The 13338-nt window shown below is 35.0% G+C and overlaps 1 protein-coding gene across 1 annotated transcript in view; it reads right to left on the minus strand.

Annotated features, from left to right (window-relative positions):
- CLVS2 (clavesin 2) overlaps positions 1–13338 on the minus strand; it is a 102175-nt gene that overhangs the window by 11957 nt on the left and 76880 nt on the right. The window contains exon 3 of the mRNA XM_020986971.2: positions 3325–3435. Coding sequence (XP_020842630.1) covers positions 3325–3435 — 111 coding nt within the window. The remainder of the gene's footprint in view (positions 1–3324; positions 3436–13338) is intronic.

Raw genomic sequence — 13338 nt, forward strand, 5'->3', positions numbered from 1 at the left:
TGAAATACAGGTCTTTAAAAATATTCCTATAAACATGGAAACCTGAAGAGTCATTCACATTCTCAGAATTGTCCCCATACCACTATCATTCCCCAGGATTGCTATAATCTTCCATTCTTTCTCTTCTCAAACACTGCCCCACCCCCCGACCCAGTGGTCCTCATCATCATTGGGACTTGAGGCAATATCTGATTAAACCTTGTCCTTAATTAAAAAGAGAAATACAAAAATTAACTGTGAAAAGATAAAACATAAAATAAATGAAAGGCTTATCTTAGACTATTTAGGGATTAGTTTATATTGCTTATATTTTATAGTCAGAGACATCTAAGGATAAATTCATAAGAGAAAAAAAAGGCCATCTGCTGCCCCCTTAAAATTCAATGAATGTTAAATTAGAAATAGGAAACGTAAAAAGATAATATTTTAGATAATTTGTTCCAGTCTATAACTCTGTAACTAATTCCATCTGCAAGTGATCACTAAAAATGCATTTCAACTATTCCACCATTTAATTTGTTTATAATATGCAAACTTTTCCAAAATTAATTAGATCTTTCAAAAATATTCTTCATGGTTTGCATCTTAATATTGAGAAAGATTTAGTAATAAGGTTCATAGTCCAGAATCTGAAGAGCAAATATTTGGATGGTATTTTGAAGTTTTCCTTAGCTTACCAGCATACATGAAAATAATAAGTGACATGACACACAATTACATTCTCACATGAAGTTTTCCAAATTAAACAAATTTTAATAGAAGAATGAGGTTCTGGTCTCTTTTTTGAGCCTGGGCTAGCATCAAGTTCCTATACAGTAAGGTCCAGCTAGAATATCTCCTAGTCTTCTCTTGGCTCTGTGTTTCAACAATGAAATGAACAAGAAGGGATTGGTACACTATACACACTGAAAGCTGTTTCTATACAGTACAAACAAATTAAACTGCAAAATATATATATATATATATATATATATATATATATATATACATATACATATATATTTCATACCACAAAAAAAAATCAGGTCCATCTGAAATGAAAAAAAAATTATCTTGGAATATTTTATTTGAAAATTAATCAAATTATTTCCTCAGTTCTAGACTCTGTTAAAATCAAGTGTAGCCTAAAATTTCCCTGGCCAAAAGAAGCATAACAGTAACTGCAAGAGCATTCATCAGATCTTAATACTGGAATGGATACTAGTACTACCCATATCCCCACTGCTTTCCTTTCTAGGAGTAAATCTGAGGTGTGGACTAATGCTTCAACACAATACATAAGTGATATATGTGTGCATACATATATAACTACATGTATACATACTAAATATGTGTGTGTGTGTGTGTGTGTGTGTGTGTGTGTGTGTGTGTGTGTGATAAGCTAAAGGCAGCTAGATGACTCAGTGGACAGAGCACTGGACCTGGAGTCAGGAAGACCCGAGTTTAAATCTAGCCTCAGACACTTACTAGCTGTGTGACCCTGGGCAAGTCACTTAACCTCTGTTCACCTTAATCCACTGGAGAAGGAAATGACAAACCACTCCAGTACCTTTGCCAAGAAACTCCATGGACAGTATGACCCACAGAGTTACAAAGAGTAGGACACAACTGAATGACTGAATAACAAATATGATAAGCTTCTCTCTCCACTATTCGGGGACGCAGAGAGGAAAAAAGATGAAAGAAGTGTCCCTAAGGTACTGAATAGTCCCATTTTCTATTCTGAAAAATGATTTAATTCTCTTTTCATAGATGTTGAAACCATTCCTTACATAACTGTGACAGTTCTCACAAGATTCTGACTGTAGCAAATACTGTTCTCTATAACAACATTTCTAATAATGTACTATTAATAACAATAAATTTATATAGGATTTAGATTTTTGTAAAGTCTTATACATATACATCCTTATTTAATTCTTATAAGAACTCTGTGACACTTGTTCTATTATCTAATCTTTACAAGTATATAAACTAAAATTAAAAGAGTTTAAGTAACTTGAAGATTACCCAAATACTAAGTGACCAAGGAAGGATTTGAACATAAGTCTTTACTGACTGAATTCCATGTTCCATCCACTATGACACAATGCTCTTTTATACTGCATATTATAACTTTTGTTATTATAAGTAACTGACACCTTTGCAAGTACCTGGAACTTTGATATCCATGGTTACACTGAAACACTGTCTTCTTAGTACTCAAGAAAAGAATAAAGTACACTCAGTATAATTGCAATATTGCATACTGAAAATTAGCAATCCGGTAACAGAATTTTATTAACCAAAAGATTTTAATACCAATAGAAACCACAGTCAGGTAGCTCAGAATATAATTGATCTTGCCAAGTTATATCTACTTTAGGAAAATAAATAAGTAGATATGTATGGATACATATAATAGGTTCAATACCCTTTATTTTACTTTGGGTAGACTGATAGCAATATGGTAAATTAAATTATATTTTAAAAATGTAAATATCAGCAAAGTGAAAAGGAAACACTAGGATAGTCAAGATTCCTAGACCAGGGGCAGCTAGGTGGCTAAGTGGATAGAGCCCTGAAGTCAGGAGGACCTGAGTTCAAATCCAGCCTCAGACCAAATACTTGACACTTACTAGCTGTGTGACCCTGGGCAAGTCACTTAATCCCAATTGCCTTTTAAAAAAAAAGATTCCTAGACCAGAGTCTGGACCAGTAGTGGGGAATCTGAGGACCTGAGGCCACATATGGCCCTCTAGGTCCTCAAGTGCAGCCCTTTGACTGAATCCAAACCTCACAGAACAAATCCCCTTAAGAAAGGATTTGTTCTGTAAAGCTTGGACTCAATCAACAGCCCACACCTAAGACCTAGAAAGCCATATGTGAGCTCAATGCCTCAGGTTCCCCACCCCTGGCTGGGCTCTGCAGCAGGTAAGCTGTGAAAGTTGCGCTTCAATTTTCTTATCTACAAGGGATTTGACTAAACCATCTCTAACATCCTTTCCAGCTCTAACATTCCATGCTTTCTCTAAAATCTTAGAACATGAAAGATATTTTGTTTGATCAGAATTAGATATGGTTTATGAAATAATATTTATAGAAATGTATCTTGCTTTCCTTTAGAACACAGGAGAGTTATTTTTGAAATGTTACTTACATACATAAATTCTTCAGCATGAATATCTGAGCTTAAGGCACAGAGTAAAAAAAGACTGAAAATATCAATTTATAACAAGTATGTAAATAACCATATATTTTGCATTAGCCTATTTTTTACATTAACTTCATGTTATGCCATTCACAGAGTGAATAATATTCGGAAAGAAGAAATATTTAGAATACCCTTTTGCGTGTCTTCTCCTTTAGGAAAGGCCGTATGACAGTATACAGGGCATGGATATACCAAGGCTGATTGACAAAATGAATTCCTCCAAATCGAGCTGGAAAACTGTCCTGCAGTATCACACAAAACAAATTGAATGCATATTTTATTATTCAAAGCAGGTTAAGTAATTCAGTTCACTAAATATTGATTAAACAACTATTATGAGCATAGCACTATACTAGGTGGTGGGGACACAGACAAAAAAAATAGTCCTTTTCCTTAGGCACTTACATTCTTTTGAAAAGAAGATGCCTGTTCTAGATAAATTTAATTTCTTCTGAAGTGGTTTACCTGCCTATTAAAAGACAAGAGTAGTAAGAAACTCACCTTACTGAGCATTGTCACTGTCAATTAGCAATGAAAGATATCAAGAAAGTGTCCTCAAAATCAAATAAATTCTTATAAATTCCCAAAGGTCAAGAAGTGTGGCATTTTAAAACCTAAAGTTCCTAAGCAGTCAGTCGTTATAGGTTATGAAGCATAAATGAAGAGCATTTGAAGTATTTCTACAATGCTGGATGTGTAGTTTTGTTTTGTTTTACCTTGACATATCAATGTATTTTACTTCTAATATAAGCAGGAATCTGCCACATGCTAAGCACCTGAGTGGACATTTTAGAAGTTGTCTTTTCCTCTTTTCAAGCTTAAAAATCAAAACATTAAATACAATGTGCAAATAAAATTTAAAAATTAGAACAATTTTAGGAGGTTTGAAAATGCATTTCCATATTAATGCGTATGTATGTATATAATTGAAAACATATTTTGACACTAATGTACTCTTGTTGGAGTTGTGAATTGATCCAAACATTTTGAATAGCAATTTGGTACTATGCCCAAATATGAAACAGTGCACACCCTTTGCTCCAGTAATAACGTGACTAGATTTGTATCTCATATATTTTTTTAAAAAGGAAAATTACCTATATACACAAAAAAATATTTATAGCGGCTTTTTGTGGTGTAAATAACTGGAAATTAAAGGGATATCCATCAATTGGGGAATGGCTGAACAAGTTGTGACACATGATTATGATGGAATGCTATTGTGCTATAAGAAATGATGGGGGGCAGCTAGGTGGCACAGTGGATAGAGCTCCAGCCTTGGAGCCAGGAGGGTCTGAGTTCAAATCTGGCCACAGACACTTGAATTTTACTAGCTGTGACCCTGGACAAGTCACTTAACCCTGGATGCCTTACCAAAAAGCAAAAAGAAAAAAAGAAAAGAAAAAGAAAAAGAAATGATGAGCAGGATGATTTCAGAAAAACCTAGGAAGACTTACAAGAACTGATGCAAAGTGAACTGAGCAGAAACATGAGATCATTATATATGTATATATATATGCATATATATTATATACACATATATGTATATATGTATACACACACACACACACACACACACAGAGTAACAGAATATTGTAAGATAATCAGCTGTGAATGACATCTATTCTCACCAATACAATGATACAAGACAATTCTAAAGGACTCATGAAAAATGTTATCCACCTCCAGAGAAAGAACTGATGGAGTCTAAATGTAGATCAAAGCATACTTTTTTTTTAAACTTTATTTTTCTTGGATTTTCTTTTCTATTTTTTTGTCTGTGTTCTCTTTTGCAACATGGCTAATGTGGAAATATGTTTTGCATGACTGCACATGTATATTCTATACCAAAGTGCTTATCTTCTCAAGCAAGGGGGAGGGAATTTGAAACTCAAAAATTATCTTTAAAAATTAATGTTAAAATTGTTTTTACATGTAATGAAGGAAAATGAAATAACATTCTTCAAAAAGAAAACATACATACATATGTACAATGTGCCCAAATTTACTTATTAGAAGGACTGGTAATTGCTAATTGCTAATTGTCAGTGACAATGCTCATAAAGCAATTCTCCCCTTTAGCTAAAATGAATATTAATTAGGGCAGAGGAAATACTTTTTCTTCATCATCCAAAGAGTCATGTAGTGCATCCTGCAAAATATCAAAAGAATTCTTCAGCCTATTATAATAGCACATAGATATACACCATTTTCTTTAAATACTCTGAGAGTTGTATGGTAGCGGGCTCTCAGAAGTCCAACACCTCAGAGCTAAATTAGGTACCAATGTTTTTCCCTGACAATTTCTCCATAGACCTGGTCCAGGGGAATTTCTGTTAGAGGGCAACACTCTAATTTAATGTTCTATTTAAATCTACCAAGAGTTTGAACAGAAACAAAAATAAATTAATAGGAAGAGTAATGGGCATGGAAGTTTTTATGATTATCATTGTCTTGTTCTTGTCTTTTTGTTTTTGATGGGGGACAACAATAGTCCTGGGACAAGTTTCTATGTTAATAGAAACAACAATGTTAATAATAACAACAATAATTTCTATATACTACTGTACACGTGAATATTTTTTTCTAATTGGCTAAAGTTCTGACATAGAAGATCATCCTGTGAAGGCTCATGGGAAGCATGTTACATACAAGTACAGTAGTAGACAAGTTAATAGGGATGATATTCACCTCATTCTGTTCCCACAATTTTGATCTTTTGTCCTGTCTCTATATTTTTGTTGAATTTTTAAAAAATTGATAAACTTTTATTCTCTCTCCAATCCACTTTCTTACCCTCCCCTGCAATTAAATAAAAACTAAAACAAAATTTTCACAATAAATATGTATAGTGAAGAGAAGCAACTTCTTTTATTTGACATATACAAAATTACATGTCTCATTCTGCACTTCGAATCCATCATCACTCAATGAGAAGGTGGGCAGCATGCTTCATCTTCAGCCCCCTGGAGTCATGGCTTGTCATTGAATTGATCAATTTTAAAGTCTTTCCAAATTATTTTTCTATATAACATTGTCACTGTATAAATTGATCAATCCTTATGTTTACTTCATTCTACAATAGTTTACACAAGTCTTCCCAATTCCAACTAAAACCACCAATTTCATAATTTATGTTGTAATAATATCCCATTAAATTAATATACCATAATATGTTTGGTCATTCCTCAATAGGTCAGCACTCCCCTAAATTCCAGGGCTTTTTTTCCTTCCTCTTACAAAGAGAGTTGATATATAAGGGTCACTTTCTTCTTTCTTTGATCTCTTTGGTATATATGCAGGGGTGTACTGGTACATGTTTTACAAAGAGCTCTCCGAAAACTGTATGCATAATGTATTTTTAAGTTTAATCTGCATTATTAATGTTTTCTTCATCAATTCTTAAATATTCTAGACAATCAACAAAACAATAAAGTAAGGCCTGATTTATGAGTTGTAAATTTCTGAATTATAAATACTCCTATTGCGATTTTAACAATCTGATCTCTGACAAGCCAGTCTCATTGGTCTCTAGCACATCCCTGGAATAGCTGAAAATTGCTTTCCAGAATGTCAGTACCAATTTACAGTTCCATCACCAGTGCATTGATGTGCCCGCTTCCCTACAACCTCTCCAACATGTGTCATTTTTTCCTCTTCTGTCATCTTTGCCAATCTGATGGGCATGATGTAAAACTTCAGAAAGTATTGATTATTCATTTGGTTTTAATAGCTTAAGTGTCTTTACTTGAGAACTGCCTTTTGATATCTTTTGACTCCATATCTATTAGCAAATAACTCATTCCTACAAATTTAAATCCATTTCTTAAATGACTTGGATTTATATTAGTAGGTCTATAGTGTGAAAGCACTTCTTTTCATGCAGCGTGGAGAGTATGAATATTTGGTACAATGATATACATTAAAAACATTAGGATGAAGTCTCATGGATCAAAGTTATGCTCCAATGTTATGTCACTGTCTTTGAGAATGATTCAGCTACAGTTTGATTCCATAATCATCATTATTATCATCATTTTTGTTATCATAAACAGAATTCACACATTAGGTACAGGTTACACTAAATGCCCCTTGAGGTCCCTTCCAATTCCAAAGTTCTATTAGTCTATGATTTTCTCTTACTAAAGCTACATAGTAAAATCTAGTTAAAATCTTGTTATGGTGGCATAAGAGCAAATATTTCTATATTTTGAATAATTTTCTAAACATTAATTAATTTTTAAAGGTTTAACGCATGACTTTCAGAGCTCATGGATCTTTTTTACAAGATAATTTTTATCCCAGGAAGCGTCACACTATAAAAAGCAAAATGAACAGTGTTTCAGGAGAATAGATAAGAATAGTGAACACTAAAGAAGCTTTCCCTTTGTTTCCAAAGGTAGCCTGATTTTTTTTAAAGAGAATTCAATTTCTCATTTCTCAAGAATTACATTACAATGTCAGGTATATAATATGAAAATGGAAATTTTGTCATTTTCTTTGATCTGCTCTTGATATAGTATTTGATTTTTAATAAAAACATATAAATATAAAAAAGGTCACTGGAGTTCTTTCAGATGATTGGCTATAGGCTATGTAACATATGAGTTTTGGGAATAGAAAGGGAAGGGGCATGTTCATAGTCAAATAAAATGCCACAAGTTCCTTGGAAATTACATCTCCAGTAAGCATGTTTAATAAGTTAAAATGTGGTGTTGTTTAGCCAGCTATGATGGTCTCGCAAAAAGAGGCTAGCGAGGAATAGATTTTTTTTGGATGGAAGGGACATAGTGGGGAAGTGACAGTCAAAAGGCAATTAGACTAAAGGTTGGAATCTAAATGGGATGGGCAAATAAGAACAGGCAGGAAATCACATGGTGTGGTGTCAGTAATTAAATGGCATATATATGTGAAACTCAGCACATCCAAGAGGTTCTGTAGGGTCCCCTACAAAGTCCTATGAATACTTGAGGTAGTTCACTTCCCTTTCATTGAGGAGAAAAGGAAAGATTAAATCTGAGATGGAAAATCCACCTGTGCCTCCCTCCTGTCATGGTGAAGAAAGAAAGGGAGAGTGAAAAGGGAGTAGACTTGCAACCTCCAGTCCCAGATGTTTTTGGAAAGAGTAGCCTTAGGAAATGGCACTGAGAGTGTTTGCTATTTAATTATCGCAATGTATTATTTACCACATGTATTTTAAGTAAATCTCTTCTCCATATTATGATGTCAATATGCTTGATTTTAGCTAGGCAGAAGAGATTCAGTGGAAAATGGGGATTCATGAGCAATGGTTTGAGTAGCTGATATGCCCAAACAGTTTCTAATAAACTGAATGTAGCACAAGATGACACCAATACAAAAAATAACTAGTCACCAATAGTGACTAGTCTACCTGGCTCCATTTTCAAATAGAATCAGGGTAATATCATGTTATATGGGGAGCCCAATTGGTCTCCACTATAGGATTGCTGTCAATATGCATAAGGAGTGAAATTTTGTTGATAGTAGAAGTATGGCAGAGACATGAAACTTGTTCAGTACTGAATTGGGTGCCCAAACCACCAGAAGTTGATCAATTTGCTTAGGAAACTAAGAAAGATTTAGAGATTTGGCTATCAGATAATATTACCTTTGTGAAAGGCTTGAGCCAAATTCAAGCTCAGCTACAAAGTTACAGGTCAATGATAAGAAAAATGTGCAGTACTATATCAAAGAAGAGGATTTTAATGAGTTCACTAGCCTGGGTATTATGTTTCACTCAGCTCCTTACTACTCAAGGTAGCCACCATTTAATTTGCAGTTTCTTATGTTAGCCAGATCTTCTTGTCCAGTTTGATGAGCTATAACTGCTGTCAATGACCGTAAAAGAAGAGTATGTAATGTCAAAATATAGAAGATGCGAAAAGTTCTTTAGCTATCCAATAACTCAGACACTACAGCACTCCATAACACTAAGACTGTAGAGCAGGGTTTCTTAACCACTTTGGGGAGAGGGGGAGAGAGAAGGGAGTAATGGATACTTCCGGCATCCAATGAAGTCCATGAACCCTTTCTCAGAATACTTTTTTTAATGTATAAATTAAAACAACAGGATTGGAAAAGGAAACCGATTACATTAAAATACAGTTATAAAAAAATTACATTCAAGGACCCCTGAGAAAATTTAGCCAAAATTAGAGGCCATTTCTAAATATAAAGACAGTGCTGCTACAAGGTGGTACAACAGACTAATTAAATTGACTGACACTGCTGAAAACAATGTTGCTATATTCCTAAAACATCATGAAAAATGGGAGGAAAAAAAATCCCACATTACATCATGTGACCAAAAAAAGTGAGCAGCGACACAAGGCATTTGCCATTCTTTGGTCTGTAATTTCCCCTCTGTCAAATGATTACCCCTAAGGCACAGGTCCAGCTCTAAATGTATTTTCCAATGATCACTGCACCATCTGGATCTATAAAAGAAAAACTTTTTTATTAATTCTACTAAACAACTAAGCTCCACAACAAAAGAGAATAAAGCAGAAGGTAATCCGTGTTCAAGAGGATTAAGAAAAATCAAACCAGGATGCACTAAAGAAACTCGATGGAACTTATATGTTTCAAAAAACAGTTATCAGTTGTTCCCAACACATCCAGCTCCCTGTCATTCCTTCATTCAAGTAAGCAGACAGTACAATGACCACTACCCCAGTTCTTCCTATATTTCATATTCTTAATATAATACTTTGCTAATACTTTGGTGATAATAATATTGAGCTTATACTCCTTTATCCCAATCTTTGATAAGCACACAGTCAAATAAAGGTTCCCCTTTGGAAGTGGATGAATTTGGAAATAACCCTATCAGGGTTTCCTGGTACATGAACTGATTAGTTAACAAATAATTTGAATGAATTAAGTTACTCTTTTTAATGTTGCATAGCATAATAAACATATAAAAATTCACTATTGTACCAGGAGGGTCAATCAAAAAAAACATCATCTTTTATGAACTATTAGAAACCAGAGACACAAATGTCTTTAAAAAGTCAATGCCTATATCTCATATACATTGGTTCAATCTTCCATATATTCCTTCTGCTACTTTCTCCTCCTTATCTCACATAATGAAGTGGCTCTTCTCTTCACCAAAGCAAACCCTTCCACATGCATAAGTAACCCCATCAGCATCCCCACTCTCTCACTTATCTCCCTTTCTACTAACTGCTTGCTAAAGACACACTCATGTCTCTCCCACCCAAAAAACAAACAAACAAACAAAAAACACCTCATTTGATTTGTCCATACAGCTATTATTCATTCCGTCCTGCTTTTTGTGGCTAAACTCGAGAAAGACATCTACAATAAGTGTCTCTATTTCATTACCTCTTCCTCTCAACTGTCTACAATCTGCCTACTGACCTGGTCATTCAACTAAAATTGCTTTCTCCGAAGTTACCAATGATCTCTTATATGCCATATCTAATGGCCTTTTCTCAAACCTCATCTTTTCTTTTTTTTAACCTCTCTGCAGCCTTTGACACTGTCAATCATCATGTTTGTTTATTTGTTTTGAGGCACTTTCATCTCTAGGTTTTTTACCACAGTTTTCTTTTGGTTCTTCTCCTCTATCTGACCACTCCTCTGTCTCCATTGTTAGATATTTATCCAAGTCATGTGCATAAATGGTGGATGTACCCCAAGGCTCTGTCCTAGGTCTTCTTTTCTTTTCCCTCTACACTTTTTCATTGGTAATGATCTCATCAGCTCCCATTAATCCAATTATCATTTCAATGCAAAAGATTCTAGATCATTTTGTCAAGTCCTAACCTCTCTCATGACCTCTTGTTGTGCATCTTTATCTAAGTATTGGATATCTCAAACTATAAATTCAAGATGTCCAAAACTGAATTAACTACCTTCCCCTCTCCCTCAACACTCTTTTCCTAACTTCTCTATTACTATCAAGCATACTATCATCCTCCTAGTCACCCAGACTTAGAACCTAGATATCACACTCATTTACTTCCCATAGCCAATCAATCATCAAATCCTTTCATTTCTACCTGAACAACATCTACCACATATATCTACCCTTCTCTAACATTGCCGTCACCCTAGTACAAGTTTTTAACACTTCATGCCTGGGTGATTGCGATAGCCTGCTAGTTGGTCAGCCTGCCACAAGTCTCTCCCAACTCCAGACCAAACAACTCAATTATTAAAGTGATATTCTTAAAGCACAGGTGTGATCTTGTCACATCCCTACTACCCAATAAATTCCAAGGGCTCCCTAGAACTTCCAGGATCAAACATAAGATCCCTTGTTTTCACTTTAAAGTCCTTCATAGGCTGGTCCCTTCTGATCTTTCTAGTCTTTTAACACTTTAACCCCCTCAACACACTCTATGATCCAGTGACATTGACCTCTTTGCTTTTCCTCTCACAAAATATTCCCTTTCCTGACTGTGAATTTTCACTGGTTGTCTCCCTTGTCTAGTACTCTTTCCTTCCTCATATCTGTCCCCTGGCTTCTCTGGCATCTCAACTAAAGTCTCACTTTCAGTAAGAAGACGTACCCAGTCCTCCTTAAATTTAGTGCCTTCCCTCTGAGATTATCTTCAATTTATTCTGTACATACACACATAGTTGTTTGCATGCTGTTTCTCTCGTTAAATTGTGAGCTCCTTGAGAGGAGGGACTGTTTTTGTTTGTTTGTTTTTTTCCTTTCTTTGTATCCTCAGCCCTTAGCTCTGTGCCCAGCAAGCGCTTGATAAATGCTAGCTGATTTTATTAGACTCCCTCAGAATGTGTTTTCCATGATGTGCCTATCTCCTTAAGCTCAGTTCAAGACTACAGTAGCAATCTTTTAGAAAGAAATCAATTCTCAATATAATCAAAATAAACAAAAAATTTAATTTTCTGGTTCGATTATGTAAAATCCCTTGGGAGTACTAAGTTATTGATATTATTTTAATTCTGTGTTCACAGCCACTAGCAATATTGTTGCATGCCTATGAGAATTATATTTCTGACTTTGCCATCAGAAGAATGAGAATCATGTTATATTTGTGACTGTCCCATTCACAGTTGCACATCTGAGGCAATGGATCACTCATAGCTGAAGGTCAAAATAAACAAATCCTTTAATGAAAATATCCAGCAACCACTAAATAAAAGCAATCTGCTAAGCAGTTTAAGGAAAAAACAAACTATGCACAAAGCATTCAATTAAGTTGACTAAAAGCCACAATAAGGAAATTTCCTGGAGTCTGAGTAGTTCACTAAAAGTCTCATAATGGTTTTTATGTCCTTCTTGCCCATAGGGCTCACAGCTAGGTCCCACATCAATACATGAGGGGACAAAGTTAACTCAAACTGCCCCAGGTCTGGCTTACAACAGCACTGGTTAGCGTTATGGGGGGTGTGGAGAGTTAACTCAACTCATCTCAGTTCCACTAGTTTCCTGTTCTTCAAAAGGGACTAACAGAATGAATGGCAAAATAACAAGCCAAGTGTAGGGTCCATGAAAGAATTATACACGAGATATTAGTCTCACAAGAAGATGGTAGAGAAGGAGAATGTACAGGGAAAAGAGAGCATAAAAGTCATCTTCAAGTTTTTTAATGGTTGCCATGTGGAAAACAAATTAGACGTGATCTATTTGGTCCTGTGAGCAGAACCAGATAGAAGTTGCAAAGAGGGAAATTTAGGCTTGATAGCAGGACAAACTTCTAAACAATTACTGCTATCCAAAAGTACATTTGTTTTCCTGAGGAGAGAATGAGTTCTCCCTCAGCACAGGTCAAGTTCAGCCTAGACAGACACTGTTTAATGAGCCTTTTACAGTGGGGATTCTTATTAGTATGTTTTGGATTATTAGGTATGCGTTTAGGCATACAGTCCTATTAGGTTTGTATTAAATGGGCACCAAATGTCTTCCAACCCCAGAATTGTGGTGCCATGGCTTATAAGCATTGTGTTAACTAGTCAATCATCAACCAAATCTGGATGTCAAAGTTTATTCTATAAACATAATTGTTGTTGTTCAATTGTTTTCCAGTTATGTATAACTCTTTGTGATCCCATTTGGGGTTTTTTGGCAAAGATACTGGAGTGGTTTGCCATTTCCTTTTGCAGCTCATTTTATAGGTGAGGAA

This window comes from Phascolarctos cinereus, unplaced genomic scaffold, assembly GCF_003287225.1.
Source record: "Phascolarctos cinereus isolate Bilbo 61053 unplaced genomic scaffold, phaCin_HiC Scaffold_5;HRSCAF=322, whole genome shotgun sequence".
Classification (NCBI taxonomy): Eukaryota; Metazoa; Chordata; class Mammalia; order Diprotodontia; family Phascolarctidae; genus Phascolarctos; species Phascolarctos cinereus.